Genomic DNA, 19,817 nt, shown 5'->3' with positions numbered 1-19,817 from the left:
GGAGAGTGATTTTTTAAAAGATTATTACTTAACATAGGTAATTGATAATGACATAAGTATCCATGATTACTTTCTATTGATGTTTTACTAGAAATTTGAACAAAGTCACTATGTTGATCTCGTTTGGAATTTTGGTATTTCTGCCACAGTAATGTTTCTAAACCTCAAAACTTTAGGTTAGCTTATCTCAGTTGTAACGGTCTCTCTGTAAATTTAAAATATTCTTTAATGTAATAAGGGGTAGTGCTACATGGGGACCAAAGGAGCCTTGGCCTTTTTCTGAAGAATACAAAAAGTCTAGGGGATAATTGGTAAATAATTTCATAAATCTTAATTGCAACATCCCTCATACTTTCTCAAAGTCCTTTGCTTGATTAAGGGAATGCACCGGCCTCTGAATGGGATAACAAGAAACATATGCTTTTTTGTTTTTATGCCACTAAGCAAAGATGGATTTTAGGTTCTTTGGATTTAGGTGGACTTGTGGTTTGGAGAAACTAATAAAGAAGATGAACAATGCCCCTACTTTTGTGGTTTTTAGCTCTTTGGCTTCTAGTGGAAGAGGATGGTTGTTTGGTGTTTTTAGGGGCAATGGTGTTTGGTGTTTTGTAGGGGTGAGCATAGTTCTGTTGGAACCGATCAAACTGGCTGAGCCGCCCGATTTTGGGCAGTTCGATGCGGTTCTTCTCTTTAGTTTCGGTTGGGTCGGGGTTAGCGGTTGTAGATCGGTAACAACCGAATCAACTGAGAACCCTCTCCAAATGCAGCCAATAAGTATGACGTATTTGCGGTTCTCTCACATTTTCAATGGGGCCTTACGTACCTACGTGAATGGCTAATTTCTCTCTCCAACTCAATATTAGCTGTCATGGTGAATATTTATAGAAAGAGAGAATCGGTTCCAACTTTTGTTCTCTTCTTTAAAACACACAAAAAGGAGCCATAGCCATTCTCTCCTCTCACGAGTCACGAGGTAGGTGCCATTATCAAATTCCAACCTCCATTAGCTACTTTCCCTCCCATGTTCTTCAATTTTTAATCAAACTTAGAGCTTTGTGCTTCAGTCTTTAATCAAACTCAAAGCCTAAACCTTCGCCTCTGTAGTTATTTGGTTTCACTCACAGTAACTTTGTGTTGCTGTTTTTGTGTTGGGCCTATAGCAATCAAACAAATCAATTGAACCAAATCGAAAATTTTCGGTTCGGTTCAGTTTGGTCCGGTTTTATCATTCAATTTAGTTCGGTTCAGTTTGATAAAAATGACTAAAATCGACCGAACCGACCATTTGCTCTCCCCTAGTGTTTTATGGATGGAAAGTAACAATAAGTCACAGGCCTTATGAAAATATTGGTGTTTTTAATTTTTTATTAAATAAAAGGCTATTAATTTGGAGATAATTGATGAGTAAGATTAATTACTAATAAGAACTAAATATGTTTCATACAACCATCAAGACTACCAAATTTTTTTAACCATCCCCTTTAATCTTCAATATTTTGATATTAACCACCCTAAATCTTTGAAATTGCTCTCAGGGCCCCCTAAATCTTCAATATTGTGACATTAGCCCCCTAAATCTTTGAAATTGATTTCAAGTTGCCCCCCAAAAAATCCTATTAGTATATTGAAATAAGCTCTCTAGTTAAAATTTGGTCGAAATATAGGAAAATATTCTGTTTACATTAACTTTTTCATTGATTTGCTAGTTATATTCCTCTCACACAAACCCAAGCCTATTAACCACTTTAATTTATATTCGTTAAGCTCTCCAAATCCGTTTAATAAAACCCTAGTCCAAACCCATTTCCATTTGATCTTCTCCAATGTCTTTCCCAACAGCTCTTTTTGGTTCTAATCTCAAATTTGCATCGGATAAAATTTTTGTTGCCAAAGATGTTAGAGAAAACGCTGGGGAATATGAAGTGGAAAATGAGTTTTGCTTAGGGTTTTGTTAAACGGATTTGGAAATCTTAACGGGCACAAGTTGAAGTGGTTAATGAGTCTGGGTTTGTGTGAGGGGTATAACTAGCAAATCACCGAAAAAGTTAAATTGAACAAAATATTTTCCCCATATTAACTAAGGGGCTTATTTCAACATACTAATAGGATCTGGGGAGCTTGAGATCAATTTCAGAGATTTGGGGGTCTAATATTGAAGTAATGAATATTTAGGAGGGTTGAGATCAATTTTAAAAAATTGGAGGTGTAATATCGATATATTGAAGATTTAGGGGTCTACTATCGAAATAACCCTAGAATCTTATCTCTACTAATATTTCAAAAATTCAAAACTAGAATTTAAAAACCAAATCATGATCTAATCCTACTAAAATTCAAAATTCGAAATAACTTCATCCTAAATAATCTAGATCAATGTTTTAAAAAGCGGACATCTAACCCACCTAGTCTTCCGCTTAGGCCTATGCGATACCTAGGCTGCCCATCCCAGTCTTAGGAGCGCTTATGGGAGTGTGGGCCACTTACGCAGATTGCATCGCTGAGGTCTTGGTCTTGATTTCTTTCGCTGCAGCCTTCAGGTCTTCTAACCTCCTTCAACCCCCTCCACTAACTAACATTTCCCCTACTTCCTCCAATTTTCAGTAAACCTCCTGCACCACCACTTAAATAAAGAAAGAAATATGCCTATAGGCACCAGGTGCCTAGCGATGCCTAGCGCTTTCTATAACATTACTATTTATAACCAATTATTATAACTAAAAATAAAAAAAGGAAAACCACCCAGGCCCACCTAGGCTTTAGGCGTTGGGTCCTATGCCTAGGCTGCCTAGTGCTTTCAGCTCAATCTAATCAAATATCCTATCTAATCTAAATTCATAAAATGGCTTTAATAAATGAATGCAAGAAGAATATTATTGAGCACACTAAATTATAAATTGAAATCTAATTTTGAAAGTCTTGTTTTGTAATGTTGTTTAGGTACTAATCAATCATGAAGAAAGTTTATATTTTATTGTATTTAATTATTAAGTTCTTTGGACCCCCTTACCAATATTCCTGGCTCCGCTACTGAATGTAATGAGGGTTCATTACAAAAGCTAACATCTCACATCTCAATCAGATTTCATTGATTTGGAGATCAACAAGTAAAACCACCAAAACAAGTCCTAAACTGAAAGAAGCTAGTTGAATAGTAATTAAATACTAGAGATTTTGAAGTTCATCCAAAAAACTGATGGAAAACACTATCTTGATAATTCAACTTTATAATCTCCTTCGAGACTTAATCTATGTTTTGAGGATCATAACTAGCAAATTAACCATATTATCTAAAATTCTAAATAGTTTTTAATACTTCAAATTGTCCTGAAAGTATTGTGTGCATGCTGTTGCTGTATGATATTCTGTACTGAAGATATGCACAAGGAAGACTTGACACTGGGTTTTCAAGTCTTGGTGTGGGCGATACTTGTATTGATTTGGGCTACCAATATTTGGATCTTGGTATTGAGATTTTCCACTGTTGATAGTTTTTGATAGGAAATATGGGCTTGTCTACATTAGCAGCCTAATTAAAAAAAAAAACAAAAAAGATTATATAGTGGAGGACATGCAATTATCAATATCTTTTTACAATTTCTTGTTTATATCAGTTTATTAGCAGCGTGCTATATCTAACTGGCGTGACAAATACCCCTCTATTTTTATGGTCAAGTTAAAATCGGACCCGATATGGGCAACACATGTCCTCATTGCCCAATTTTCTAAATTTTGCTTGACTTGTTATACCTGAAAGTCAATAGTTCTTTGAAAATAGTTGCAATTATTTGTCTTAAATTTTGATTAGCCTTTTACCCTGTAGTTTGTTCATCCAGCAAGGATAGCAAGGTTGAGATTTCGCGAAATAATGGGCAATTCTCTGCAAAATGCTGAGTCGCAGGAGCTTTCTATAGTTATGCCTGGTGCGGTTGCACGCTTTGATGGATCAGATATCCAGGTTTCCTCTCCATAAAAGCATTTTTACTGATGATTAATCATGTCTTAAAATATCTGTAAGGCTTGATTTTCATGCTGAACCTTTGAGTTTTAGAGCTTGCTCCAAAGATGGTTTCAAGAGGCACGCTCACGAATATGGGAAGATTTGAAGGATCCAGAGGATGAAAGCTCCTTTGGAAGAATACCCTTTCAGCTATGGAATGTTGGCAAGTTCGGGTCTTCAGTTGATGCTGCAATTGTTGGTCTAATGCCGCCTCCACTCTTGGAGCTTCAGGTGAATTGGTCTTTTTGGTGATCTTTTCCTTTTTAATCATACTTTAAGGAATTTGAAATAAGTGCAATCCTGTCAGTTCCTTTCTTATAGTCTGCTGTGCGCTCATTGTTATGAAAGATGATTTTAATGGAAGCTCTCTAAGGCTATTCTGGTATTGAATTCAGCTACTTTTATTGCTGGGCAGTCGAATCAGCGTTACTACTGTGCAGTTACCATAGGAGATGATGCAGTTGTTTCAGCGTACAGGTGAGTTCAACATTGCTTTCTGTGGCCACTGATAACGTATACAGCTTTAAAAGAGCTAATTTCCATATATACAGAAATTGTTATGAAAACACACTCGGGTTAATGTAGGTTGTCAGTAGACAGGAGCAGATCCTTGGTTGGAACTATTCTGTCAAAGGTTTTGCCTGCAACATTTTCAACCCTGATATCATTTTCCAAAATGATTTGGCGGAGTGAGCAGCCATCCACTAGAAAGTCACATATCACATCTCAGCCATTTGCCAAAGGTCTTTTATATAGTGATATTCCTCTTGTTGCCTTATTTATTTTACTGCTCTAGTGCTTTATACATAAATCTCTATGCTGCATCACTAAGTTTAAAGTTTTATTAAGGAAAAGTTAATGCATTGCTAAAGGTTAATCTTGATTTATTGACATGGACATGAGATTAACGTTGGTTTCAATCGAGCACTTTTTGAACTTAGAGATGCAGACATATAGTAGGTTTTGAGTACACATACACTAGGTAAATCACGGTGCATGGTCATTGACTAATACTTCAAAAAACAAACGGGTTGGTCAAAAGTGGGAGGGGTATGCTTACTGATACAAGGGATGCTGTGAATGGGTGTAGAATAGGCACCATGGTCTCTGCCCTTTTTTTCCGCATGAGCTGCCACGAGGCAATTTAATGGGTGACGTCACTTAATATTGAACCATCTTCTGAAAATGATCAACAGGCTTTGACTTTGTTTTCCGCAGCTAAGGCTTGGAAGCCACTGCTGCTATGGTAAGGGAACTGATCATTTGGAAACTCAATAATAATTAATGCACAGTGCAAGGATGTTTTGTTAATTTAAAAGTTTTCTGGAACAGTAAGCTGTAAAGATTGGAAGTCTGCCTGTTCAAAGGCTTTATGATCATAATAGTGATATCGTTATTCCGCTTCTACTTATGACAATGATTCATCAATATAACTGCAAAATAGACGTTCGAAATTGGTGACTTTTACCCTCATAGTGTCTATGTTTATTCTATACTTTTGTGTTTTGACTTTTTACTGAGTTTCTTATTGGAAGCTGTCACTTTGCATGGGTTATGCTTCAATCAGTCACTCAAAAAAAAAAAAAAAAAGCATGAGGTCAAAACAAAAAATGGAGTACTTCTTTGAACTGCACATTGTAATAAGAAATCACTTATTAAAAATATCAGACTAATGTTTCCCATTATTTCTTAGAACACGGTCAACCAGCTGTCAGACATTACTTTCAAGTTTATTGCAAATGATCATATTCTGGTTATTGGAAAAAATAGTAAAATACATTTCACTTGCAGTAACAAAAGCCAACACTATTGCGAGTAAGAAAAGTGTATCAAACAAAAAGATGCATAGTATTTATTTTGCAAAATTATCTTATGCACTATATACTATTGCCCTAAAAAAATTACCTGGGCACATAATTATCTATTTTTGGCTTTGCAGGCATCATTTTCTCCTCTGTAATTGTGTTCTAATAGAATACAGATAAAATCCTTGTTGTTAAGCTCTCAGGAAGAATCTCCTGCGATTCCTAAATTGGAGGATAAGACAGATTTCTGGTTACATGATTCTTAAAAACCGTCGCCTGTTAATCACTGTTTTAAAAAACCTCCGCCTAGTCTGCTTAGGCGTACGCATAGGCCTAGACGGTCCCTAGGCCGTCTAACTAGCGCTTAGTGCCTAGGCGGTATTTAGGCTGCCCACCTAGATTTTACAAGCGTTTAGGGGAGCATTGTCTGCTTACGTGGATTACACCCTATAGGCCTTGGTTGTGATTTTATATGTTGTATCCTACACGTCCTCCAAACTCCATTAACCTCCAAATATGAACACATCCACCACCTCCTCCGACCTTCAGCAAAACCTCATCGACCACCACTACTTAAATGAAGAAAGAAATCCGCTTAGACACCAGTCTGACATCTAAGCTTTCTATAACGTTGACATTCACTATCGATTATTGTAATTAAAAATAAAAAAAGAAAACATCTTAGGCTCTAGTCTTGTTAATTATTATTTTGGCTATTTAGTATCTAAGTATGCATGATTTATTGTGGAACTAAGATGACTATTTTTTTTAAATTTATATGAATTTAATACATATTTTTATTAATTATTATAATTAAATAATTTAAAAATATTCAAACGTCTAGGCGCTGCTTAGGCGTACACCCAGGGGTCTAGACGCTAGGCGCTCGCTCAAACGCCTAGTCTGCCTAGTGCCTGCTGTAACATTGCTGAGCTCCCCTGATCTCTGTAACTACTAACAAGGTAAAAAGTACTTCTTAAATATATATTTAAGTTAGTTAACAACATCAACTTAAACTTAAGAAGGGTAAGTTAACAGTAAACTTAAATTTAAGTGAAACTTAAGTTTAAGCTAACAGTGAACTTAAGTTTAAGTTTAAGTTAATATTAAGTTTTTTGTTGATGGTAAACTTAAGTTTAAGTAAACAGTAAACTTAAGTTAACAATATTTTAGTTAACAGTAAACTTAAGTTTAAGTTTATTGTTAACTTAAACTTAACAGTAACTTATAAGTTAACAGTAATTTGAGTTGAGAATGAGTTTTTCACTGTTGAGATGAACTTATAATTTGAGTTGAGAAGTATAAACATACAAAGAGCTATTGTAATTGGTAAACCAAAAAATTCAGTTAATAGTGTTGGTATTTTATCATTTATGCATCTTTGATTGAGTATATCTATATTTATCTTCAAGTATCACAATTAAAAAAAAAAAAAAAACGTTCAGAAACCGCTTAGGCACCCGCCTAGGCGACTAAGCGCTAGGAGTCAAGTCCGACGCCTAGAAACGCTCAACGTTTAATGTAACATTGCTGTTAATACTTTCGAAAAAGATGTCTTACAACACTATAAAGCTTTTCCTACAAAGTTTACTAGCCTCCCTGGGTATTCATGTGCCAGTTTCAGGATTGGGATCTTGTTCATTCTTCAGTCATCCCCTAGCCTCTTCTACTGGTTGTCTCCTTTCCTCTTTACGAAGCTAGTCCTTTGAGCAAATCCCATTTCCATCACCAAGAGAGGCAATACAAGCAGGAAAGTACTCTGTTCAAAAGCAGTTAGCAAAGGGATTGATATTAACTCAATTTATGGCTAATCGATCATTAAAGATAGGAAATGAAAATCTATACTACTTATAAAAGAGAATACACATGTCAAAACTTTTGATTTCCTTTTTTGCCCTCTCAAATTTTGATAATTTGCAATATACCATTACTTACTTCTAATTAGTCTTTAACTAATTATATATAATATCTTATTAATTAGGACCTTTTTACTTTCCCATATATTTAGGCATTCACTAAAATGTAATTAATATAAATACCTTTACAATGATAAGAAAATTACTTTCCCATATATTTAGGCATTCACTAAAATGTAATTAATATAAATACCTTTACAATGATAAGAAAATTTATAAAATATGTTATAATTTATTAGCTAAAATGTAATTAATATAAATACCTTTACAATGATAAGAAAATTTATAAAATATGTTATAATTTATTAGATAATTATAGATAATTATTGATTATAATAAAATAGTATAAAATCGTTAGTTTAATAAAATATTTCGTAAAATAACTATACATAACTTATTAAATAGTATATTATTAAATTGTTAAATGCCTATTTATAAATTATAATAAAATAATTTTCTTAACAAGTATATTGCCATCCACTACTTATAAATATGTTATTAAATTGTTAGATTCCTATTTATAAATTATAATAAAGTAATAAAATATTATTATAAATAAAATGACACACTATTAAATATTCTTAAAAAGTTTATTATCATTCAATAAATACAAATAAAATTGTATAAATATTTAATAGTAATATAATTATTTTAATATTATAGATTAACTAAGAATTACACTATTAGTTAATACATTAGAGGGAATAATAGTATTATAATTATACTACATATAAATAATATAAATAAGAATAGTTATAAATAGCATATAATTTAGTATAGCTATTCTAAGTTACAAATAAAAATATTATATTATATATTATAATATTAACTAATTACTTAATTTGTGATAAGTATCTAAATAAATTATGATTAAATTGTAATAATTATCTAAAATATAAAAATTACTCATACAATTCTATATACACAACTTTATTTATTAATGTAAAAATTTATTAATTGTTCAATTTATGAATTTATATTATTATAAAAGTCATTTCATAATTTTGCACTCAAAGAAAAAGAATTGAAGACAAAAAATAGTATGTCCACGTGCAAAGTACATGCATTATACTAGTTACTAATAACAAGGTCCTGACGTCGATGTAACTCCAGTGTCCTAACATTCTAAAGTAAGCTCACTCATCATATTATTGATAGGAGTATTACGATAAATTGGTCGATGTAACTCCAGTGTCCTAACATTCTAAAGTAAGCTCACTCATCATATTATTGATAGGAGTATTACGATAAATTGGTATTTTGTAATGATGTACCATATAATATGTAGTAGCATACAACACTAATTTATAAGGATTACAAGTTTCTTATCTAGAAGTAGCAATTAATTTGGGGTTATGTTTCAAAATAAAAAAAAGTTGAATTCCTTTTACCTTTAATTAACATAGATAATAGGTAGTTGAAAGTCATCATCCCTGCCGCTGTTTATCCTAATCACGCAGAATCTGTGGACCCATGTACTCCTTGATTAAAATATTATTATCAGAACCCTTAGTTTCAAGATGGTTGAGTGTTTCATGTGTAAAAAACGTACCGAAAGCTACTACATCTTGGTTTAAGCAATCAGGTGATTCTATGACCACACGCTTATGTGTCACCTTCCTCAAAAGAAAACAACACAGAGATGTATATTTAACCTAACTGCCACTCTCATGAGATAGTAATATATGCATGTGATAGAACAAACACCATCCTAGTTGTAACTTCCCTTGTATTTTTTTCAACCATCTTCACTATGAAAAATGGCTGGTGACTTAATTCTGTCAGTATAATTTGTGGCAGCTTCACCTTTGACATGTTTAAAGGATCCTCCAAGGAAGGGAGAAAAGCTAACGTTGTCTCCAAGTGGTTCGTTGGCTGCTATAACAGACTCTCTTGGTCGTATTCTTTTGCTGGACACTCAGGCACTTGTGGTTGTGCGATTATGGAAGGTAACATTTCTCATTAAATTAAATAGATTCTTTCCCGTAACCTCCTCATTCTCCTTTTAACCATGTCTAAACAAGTGATCATTCTTCAGGGATATCGTGATGCTTCCTGCCTTTTTATGGAGATGTTGGTGGACAAAGATAAGGCTTCATCAAGTTCCACTTTCTATGAACACACCAAAAGTGATTATTGCTTGTGTTTAGCAATTCATGCACCTCGGAAAGGGATAATTGAGGTACTGTTAATCTTTTCCCTCTTGCAACCTTTTCATTTTTCTACCTGGAATATAACCTTGTAGTGCCACTACTATTTGTTCATCCTTATTGTCATATTTACATTATTCAAAAGCATTGACAACAACTGAAATCATTCCTGGATAGCCTAAGAAACAAACAAAATTGTTTATGAATCGCTGACGTGAAGTTAAGACAGTATTCACGATCCTTATGTTGATTATCCTATAATAATTTATACGTACTGTAAACTTTTAACTTAAAGAAAACATAGCAAATGAGCCTTATGTTTCATATTTTCTAACCTTTGACCTAATTGCTGATGCTATCATCAGTCTTCAAAGCTGCTATGTTCTTTTAAGTCCTTATTCTTCTTCTTAAATTGTGTTAATAGGCTATTGTACTTGCATACCAATTCTGAATTCTTCCTGAATATTTGTGGCTTTATGGATTTTTGAGATCTCAAATTTCTAATGCTCCCCAAATTATTCCCCATATGCCTCTGTGACCGTGATCATTATTGCCTCATACAATCCAATGGGATGAGCTAAGGAGCTTACTTCTATTTGGGAAATTCCAAAGAAGGATGTACCATCTTATGAATGATTGGTGAACCTTATGCCAGACCTCTTATGTCAAGTTTGTCATGCAGAAGCTGTGAGGAAAGGAGAGCTGGCTAAAACCCTGAAAGCTAGTTAATGTTATAGAAACCACGTTTCGACATGTGAACCAGGAACAACACTGTAGAGCTCTTCCACACTAAGAGTCTAGATGAAGGGGTTAAAATAAAATGTATTTTTACGCGATTCATATAGAAGAATCCACTAGTATCCAGACCCGTGCAAAGCATGGCCCTTAACTGTCCATTGCTCATCTTTGTTAATTTAGCACAGCTAGTGTTGTTGATAATTAATTACGTGGGCTTTGTGTACATACCAATGGATAAAAATGAGTGCCTAAACCTCACTAACTCAAGTAACAACTATTAACTCATTTCATATCTACTACTATTAGCAAACATCTAAAGTGCCATCAATTCTCCCACTTTTGTAGCAAAAAGATCCATAATATTTTAAGTTAAATGAAAACCCATGACACTAAACAAAAAAAATCCTTAAGTTTCCCAAATCAAACAAAAGAAACACTATACGAGGTAGCCTTTGTGAAGTCAATACCAATAATTAAAACAATCCTCAACGAACATATTTGATATGCTTAACTGAAAATCAGTGAAATTTTTGACACTAGGTAAAATGTTCAGGATGAAAAGCGAGGATTTCTTGCTACTCTTTTTGAGTTCTTGCGACCTCGAGAACTTTTCTGGGTTTCGACGACGATTCTTTTTTATTAATCTTAAGCTTCTAATTTTGATGGGTGGTTGAACTTGAACTTAATATGACATAAGTATTAAACAATGAATAAAATATATATGTCCAAGAGTTGAACATAATGTACTGCACTTAAGGTTAAAAAACTTCTAAGCATCTTTGACATAGTAAATAATTCAAATTCAAAGAGCACTACTCGATCTTTTGTACAAACATAATACTCAACTAACAATTGCCAATTGCAATGGTTGAAAAATATGTTTTTCTTTTATTTTGCTGCCAAACTCATCCACTGCTTTTAATAGTACAATGTTCAACATGTGCAATGCAATTATACTTTTCAATTAGCATATTCACAAAGGAGAACTTCTCCAAATTGAACTAAGAACTCACAGTATGCCTAAGATCGGATAAAATCAATTAAGATCTAATAATTATAAATTAACCCAAAATTGCGAAGTTAAAAAGTTTATCAAAAAGACTCAAAAGTTGATGGATCTAATTTAATGTTAGAAGCAAAACAGATTCAATGATGTTTGAAGTGAGCATAAAAGAAAGTAACATTGTTTGAGGTTTATGAGTTCCTACATAAATCACCCGGAAAACGAATGAGAAAAAAAAAAATCAGACCCGAGCTAAGAATGAACTCAAAACAACCACCCCCCTCAATAAAAAATAAAAAATAAAAAATAAAAATAAAAATAAAAAAATAAAAAATAAAAAAATAAAAATAAAAATAAAAAAATAAAAAATAAAAAAATAAAAATAAAAAGAGATGAATGCAACTAAAAATCATAATACTGCCAAGAGGTAATATATTTTTGTATCCTAATTAATCTATGTGCTATATTACTGTTTATATACATATATATGCAAGTAGGTAGTGAATAAGTTAATATATCAAAGGGAAGAATAAACCTTGATAATGGATGGTTATCACTCCCTAGAAATGTTTTCGCAAGTTCCTCTTCTTGATTGCAATTGCAAGTGATGTAGCATGCTGATGTGGAAAATTAATGGGAAGCAACAATATGATTCATTGATACTAACATTTCTCCGAACAAATAACTATTATAAATATTATATGTTTTACCTTAAAATCTAACTAAGAGTTTATAATCTCAAAAGTTGGACCTCTACTACATTCAAAAAAGTCCAAAATTAAACAAACATGTTATTGGGAAAGAGCTCTAAACATTTAGACATAATTTCCAAGCAAATATAATAAAATAACGACCACAACTTTTCCTTCAAATGACAAAGAAATGGTTGTTGCTTCTTCTTTTTGAAGATTGAGGGAAAAAATTCATAATTAAAAGAAGTAATTAAATTACAAGAAAATAGTTAAAATTTAAATAAGTCAAATAGGTAAATTACATGCATGTCCTCTGTCATAATCATGATTGCAACATTGATACTACAATGATAATATAACCTCATCAAGTTAAGACCAAAGTAATCACCACTTTATAGAACTCATCAACAAAAGTGGTTTTTGTTTATTAACCCAAAGTTTTACTTTGACTTATTTTTAAATCCATCTACTTTTAAAATCACTCATACACCCAATAGATCTCCAACCGCTTATTTTTAAACCAAAGTATCATATTTTAGTGCTAATATATACATTATCACTTTAAAAAGTTACAACTTCCCAAAAATTCCCTTCTCTGATCTCAAGACAACCTAACTCCATGGCCGCTTGCAAGCAGTCCCTTTGCTTTGTCACTCAATTAAACGAATCTATGTTCTCTCTGTCGGGATCACCGTAGCCGCGACCATCACCGAGTCGCTACTTTGTCTTTGAAAATTCGTCCCCATTCACTCCTCTTCTTGCTTCCTATTTGATCCATTGGTTTCTGGTTACTTCTTGGTCCATCGTGTGATTAAGCGTGGTTCTTGGCGATTGTTTTTTGCATTCAGTTAAGAAAATCTTATTATCCTATATGCATAACAATTTTGCTTATATGTATCTAAGTTTTGGTGACAAGCTTTATGCATGAAAGGTGTTTGATGGAATGACAAGAGAGATATAGTTATTTGGACCATAATGATTAGCAGTGTCAGGGTTGGTTGAGGAGGCAATGGAGGTGTTTGATGAAATGTTCAAGAGAAGTTCGATTTTGTGGAATGTGATGATTGAGGATTATGTGCAGATAGAACATCCGAGAAGGTTGATAGAATTGTATTCTGATTGTACATACTGTATATCTTTGTGAGATATTGATATTTGGTGATTTAATTAGAGTTTTAATGTCAATTTCTTGAATAAATGGTTGATACTATAACCATTTTTAGAGCTTTGCACACTAAGGTATGCAATGGCTATTATGTACATATGTTGGTGGTTTTATCAATGAAAATACTTGCTTACTGACATTGCTAACAAAAACTAATTTGATTTATTCCACTAAGTATTAGAATTTTCAGAGACCTTGATTTATTCCACTAAATATCAGAATTTTTAAAGACCATAAAGAGCTATATTATAGCCATAAAAAGCTATACTTTAGTCTAAAGAGTTATACTTTCATCATAAGGTGCTACACTTTATTATAAAGAGCTATATTTTTTTTAAAATTTGAAAAAGTGAAAGTGAACCTGTAGGTTACATGAAGAACATGTGGGTTACATGAAGAATTGATCAAACAATACATATTATACATCTTCACACCTTTATATTGCTCATAAAAAACTAATTTGATTTATTCCACTAAGTATCAGAATTTTCAGAGACCATAAAGAGCTATACCATGGTCATAAAGAGCTATACTTTACGTAAAGAGCTATACCTTCATTATAAGGTTCTACACTTTATTATAAGGAGCAATATTTTCCCAAAATTTGAAAAAGTGAGAGTGGACCTGTGGGTTACATGAAGAATTGATCAAACAATACATATTATACATCTTCACATCTTTATATTGCTCAGAAAAAAACTGATTTGATTTATTTCAATAAGTATTAGAATTTTTAGAGACCATAAAGAGCTATACTTTATTCATAAAGAGCTATATTTTAGTGTAAAGAGCTATACTTTCATCATAAGGTGCTACATTTTATTTTAAAGAGCTATACTTTCCCAAATTAAAAAAAAGAGTGGATCTGCGGGTTACATGAAGAATTGATCAAACAATACATATTATACATCTTCACACATTTACATTGCTCAGAAAAAACTGATTTGATTTATTTCACTAAGTATCAGAATTTTCAGAGACCATAAAGAGCTACACTTTATCCATAAAGAGCTATACTATGGCTATAAAGAGTTATACTTTAGCATAAAGAACTATACTTTCATCATAAGATGCTACACTTTATTATAAAGAGCTATACTTTCTCAAAATTTAAAAAATGAGAGTGGTCCTGTGGGTTACATGAAGAATTGATCAAACAACACATTATACATCTTCACACATACATTGCTCAGAAAAAAAAACTGATTTGAGGATGTATAAATAAAATACAATCATCGTAGATTAGGTGTAAGTTTTGAACATGTCAGTAAGCAAGTATTTTCATTGATAAAACCACCAACATATGTACATGATAACCCGTTCATGCATTGGTGCGCAAAGCTCTAAAAATGGCAACAACATCAACCATTTGTTCAAGAAATTGAAAATAAAACTCTAACTAAATCACCACATATCAATGTCTCACAAAGATATACAATATGTACAATCAGAATACAATTCTATTGACCCTTTCGAATGTTCTATCTGCACATAATCCTCAATCATCACATTCCATAAAACCGAACTTATCTTGGACATTTCATCAAACACCTCCATTGTCTCCTCAACCAACCCCGACATTACTAATCATTATGGTCCAAATAACTATATCACTCTTGTCATTCCATCAAACACCTTTCATGTATCAACCTTGTCACCAAAACTTAGATACATATAAGCAAAATTATTATGCACAAAGGATAATAAGGTTTTCTTAACTGAATGCAGAGATCAATCGCCAAGAACCACACTTAATCACATGATGGACCAAGAAGTAACCAGAAACCAGTGGATCAAATAGGGAGCAAGAAGAGGAGTGAATGAGAGACGAATTTTCAAAGTCAAAGTAGCGAGTCAGTGGTGGCCGCGGTAGCGGTGATCCCAGCGGAGAGAGAACATGAATTTGTTTAGTTGAGTGACGAAGCAAAGAGATTGCTTGCAAGCGGCTATGGACTTGGTTGTTTTGAGATTAGAGAAGGGCATATTTGGGAAGTTATAACTTTTTAAAGGGATAATGTATATATAAATGCTAAAATATGGTACTTGGGGTTAAATAAGTGGGTGGAAATCTATAGGGTGTATGAGTGATTTTGAAAGTAGATGAGTTTAAAAATAAGTCAAAGTAAAACTTTGGGTTAATAAGTAAAACCCCCTCAACAAAAACAAAAGGCACTAATGTATATGTAAATATTATAGTATATTGACAATTATAATGTAGACCATGACACTAAATTGGCTTTCTATAGATATACTATTATTATCAAGTAAAAAGAATCTCAGATGTCAATAGATGCCGAGATAATGAATTTGGAAATATGAATTAGATTATTCATGGAAATATGCTGGACATAGTGACCATTGTTCTAAAATCAGGATTGAGAAATCTTAAAGGCATCATGACCTCTTTCTAATGATTTACCTTGCACACCATAATCTTAGATGCATCAACATATAAAAGGAAGAGGAATAAAAGCATTAATACTATCTCTTTATATTCTCAGTATAACCTCATCAAATTTTCATCAAGTTGACTAAAAAGGTTCAAAGTAAATATATGATGTAGCTTAAGTTATTTGTAGGTTAAAGTTTCAAGAATCTCAATGAAAAGTTCTTGGACTTTAATGCCCTGTTTGATTTGAATGAAAACAGGGGGAAATAAAAGAAAATGAATAGGAACATAAATTTCTGTTGTTTGGGTAAAATGAAAAGTAAAAGGAAAAGAAAAACAAGAGAATCCAAACGAAAATAAGGTTTGAAAATTCACCTCCCTTTTCTTTGCTGGAACCTAGCAAAAGAGAAGGAAAATCGGGGGAGAAGTCAAAGACGTGATCTATGACGGTGGCGGATAGAAGCAATCTCCTGTTTCTATCGTAGTTAGGACCTATATAGAAAAGAAAACCAAAGATAAATCTTTTGTAGCTCCCTTGGCCACATGTGGGTCCCACAGAGAATGATTAAAATGACTATAAAAAATGCTACATTTTAATATAGAATGATCTTTTGAATTTTTTGAACAAAATAAAAATATTGCGCAATCTACAGAAAATACTATATTCAAAAATAAAAATTTTAAAATATTTATAGTTAATATTTAAAATTGATAATTACATTGATTTGTCTATTATTTGTATCAACTTAGTATTTTAAGTACAATGATCTTTAGCTTCTTTCAATTTTTTTAACTATAATGATCTTTAGCTTCTTTCATTTTTTTAACTATTTGTATTGGTTTATCATAAGTATTGGCGTGAAGTGGTTTCTAAACATAGAGGACGTATATTTTCCTCCCGTCCTTGAAGCTGCTATTGAAAAAATTATCACACAGACTAACAAGTTGTGTTGGATCTATATGTTATCCTCATTAAAAAGAACTTAAAACTTAGAAATAATTACAAAATGAATGAATTAGCATGAAGTATCAAATAAAATTATATTTTCTATATTCTTTTATTGAATAAGCACACAAGAGGGAATGTTTGTGTATCATTTTCCTTTAAATATTTTTTACATCTTTCTTTCTAACCAAACATAAAAAAGAACCCTATTTTACTTTCTTTTTCTTTTTCTTTCTTTTTTATTATCCCTGACTTTTTTTTTTCATTCCTCTCAAACCAAACACAACCTAAGTACTTGTTACTCAGTTTCACTCTCTCAAACTGTAGGTATAGTTTGAAATAGTGGAAGTAAAGGTTGAGTTTGCAAACAAATAAGATTATTACTTGCAAAGTAACAAATTTAGCAAAAAAAATCATCAAACCATATCAACTACAGTTAGTGTCAAACCTATCGGGGTTCGGTAAAAAGCATATCATGATACTTTGTTCAATTAAAAATCATAACATGATATTTAAAGTAAATAAAAAAGCATATTATAATATTTATACCCAAAATAATATGATAAAATTCTATTAAAAATCAGATAAGCTGATGAATTGATCAGTGTGCAACCAATAAGGGCAAAATTTCACTGATTGATTGCTAAAAGACATTAACTGAACAAACATATAAAACAATAGTTCAACTCAACATGAAGAGAACCTAATCACATTGCAAAGTAGAACAATAAATAGTGAGCCATTAAGAATTATTATTCAATTGTATTATCACTACATAATTTTGGGGAAAACAATCAAGGATATGTAGAAATAATAGACAAAGAATTTCAATGACAAATTACCAAAGAATTGATTAAGAAATATTAACTCCTAGAAACTCAGGATGCAAAAGTATTCAAGAGTTTAATTATCTTGTAATAGTGTGCAAGTATCAATTGATGTAATGTGTTATGAATTTTGAGAGTTTGGGCTCCATTTAATGTATCAAAATAGAAAATAGCGAATATAAGACGAGCATGTTTGAAATTTGCATGGGCGTAAATGTCCCAAATTTATTATGCTAAGAAAACTAAATAAAAATTCAACAAAATTAATAATAAGAAGGAAAAAGCTTAACTAATTTCTAGTTATGCAAAATTAGTTCTAAAATAGAAAGGGATACTTATTTTTGGGACTTGCTTATTATTAGGGTTTTTCCTTGAATTGCTTCCTAAAAACCATCCATTAGAAAAAATCAAATAAAAAATTCAATATCCCAAAATCATCAAAATTCAACAAAAATAAGAAAAAAAGTTCATCTAATTTCTATTTATGCAAAACCAGTTCTAAAAAAGGAAGATATTTACCACTGAGAGTTGCTTATTATTAGAGGTTCTCCTTGATTTGTTTCCTAAAACTATCCGTCTAGATACTATCAAATAAAAAATTCAATATCCAACAAAACCATCAAAATTCAGGAAAAAAATCAATATCCAACAAAACCATCAAAATTCAGGAAAAGAATCACGAATCAATGCTCACATGAAGAAGCTATCTATAGGCTACTGAATATTATTGATAAATAGTAGTACCCTTAATTTTTGACATAATTCTGTATATACTTACAAAGAACCAAGTTCATTTCTTGAATGAATTTTTTCATTTAAATGTCGATGTGCCATACTCGTAATTTATTAAAAGAATTGTACAAAATAACTCACCAAATAATATAACAATGTATGGACAATACCAAAAGGAATTTAGCAAACTAACTACAAATTATGTGTTTGGATATTTTTCTCACCTAAGGACCATGAATCGCTCGGCTGTAGGATACAAATCCGATGAGGGGATCTTGCACTAAGATATCTCGATCAATTGATCGCTGGGATTTTCAGAAAGAATTAATAAGAAACCCATCAGTCCCCAAAGTTGACTTTTTGATATCATCATCTATTATTATCATATAGGCCAATTATTTCAAACATTTGTACAATACGATCATAGATCATTCAATATATTAAACATCTTGCAATTTATAAAAAGAATGAAAGAATTCACAAATAATCTTACAAAATATTAACTTTACCAAAAAGAATTAACCAAACTAACTACATATCCTAATCTAGGTAAAAACAAAGAGAACCCAATAAGAAACTATGAGATTGCATCTTTTTCTCACCTAAGGATCATGAATCGAGTTGGCTATAGAATCCACAATGAGGGGATCTTGCTCTCGGAGATCTCAATCAAGGGTTTACTGAGAATTTTTCAAAGAATTAATTAGAAAGGGAATTAGACACAACTACAGATCAATATCACAAGCTTTGTTACGATGTCATACATGAATAACTAGGTAACATAAAAAATCAAACATGAGCAATAATAAAAACCTAATTAAGTATCTAATACTATCAAGTAGTTGAAATGAAACATATTTTATCAGGAAATTATCTGATCCATTTACCCCTTATCATCAACATGTCGAGCAAATCCTCTTGAATACTTCGGTAATGGTAGCATAAGAGCAGATCAGAATATGATGGTTGGTCGGAGGCCGCCGCTACTTAGAGAAGTGACTGACCAAGATTGTCGCTGATCTCGGGTTAGGGATAGGGTTTGATTTAAAAAAGAAAGATGTTTTCTTGTGTGGAGTTTTTTTTCGCTTGATTAAGATCTAGGGTTTTTGGATGTGTGGTTTTTGTGAGGGATAGAGCGAAAGTACCAGATTTTAGGATTTAGTCCATCACTGTCATCGTCTTCTGATGGGCAGAGGACGAAAGTGGTGGAGGGGGACACATGCGAATTAGCCAGAGCGAGAGAGGTCTTGGAGAGACGAAGGCCGTGACGTGAGAGGAGTTCTGATATGAATTGGCGGTATGAGGTCAAATCCAAGAGTGATCTTGATGGAGTAGGAGTGCATGGCCTTGGAGAGTGAGTTGATCACTCGTTGAGGCTGAGAAACGAAGGCCGTAGGTTTGGACTAAGCTTAAAGCTTGGATTTTGATGAAGAGAGGAGGAAGAAGAGAAGTTGATA

The 19,817-nt window shown here is 32.4% G+C and overlaps 1 protein-coding gene across 1 annotated transcript in view; it reads left to right on the top strand.

The window, feature by feature from the left end:
- LOC109839884 (rab3 GTPase-activating protein non-catalytic subunit) overlaps positions 1 to 19,817 on the top strand; it is a 29,093-nt gene that overhangs the window by 4,214 nt on the left and 5,062 nt on the right. The window contains exons 2-7 of the mRNA XM_020408332.1: positions 3,821 to 3,955; positions 4,049 to 4,228; positions 4,413 to 4,474; positions 4,583 to 4,740; positions 9,519 to 9,667; positions 9,757 to 9,900. Coding sequence (XP_020263921.1) covers positions 3,821 to 3,955; positions 4,049 to 4,228; positions 4,413 to 4,474; positions 4,583 to 4,740; positions 9,519 to 9,667; positions 9,757 to 9,900 — 828 coding nt within the window. The remainder of the gene's footprint in view (positions 1 to 3,820; positions 3,956 to 4,048; positions 4,229 to 4,412; positions 4,475 to 4,582; positions 4,741 to 9,518; positions 9,668 to 9,756; positions 9,901 to 19,817) is intronic.

This window comes from Asparagus officinalis, chromosome 5 (genome assembly GCF_001876935.1).
Source record: "Asparagus officinalis chromosome 5, Aspof.V1, whole genome shotgun sequence".
NCBI lineage: Eukaryota > Viridiplantae > Streptophyta > Magnoliopsida > Asparagales > Asparagaceae > Asparagus > Asparagus officinalis.
Note: the sequence above shows the minus strand (reverse complement) of the source record. Positions and strands in the feature narration are given on the sequence as shown.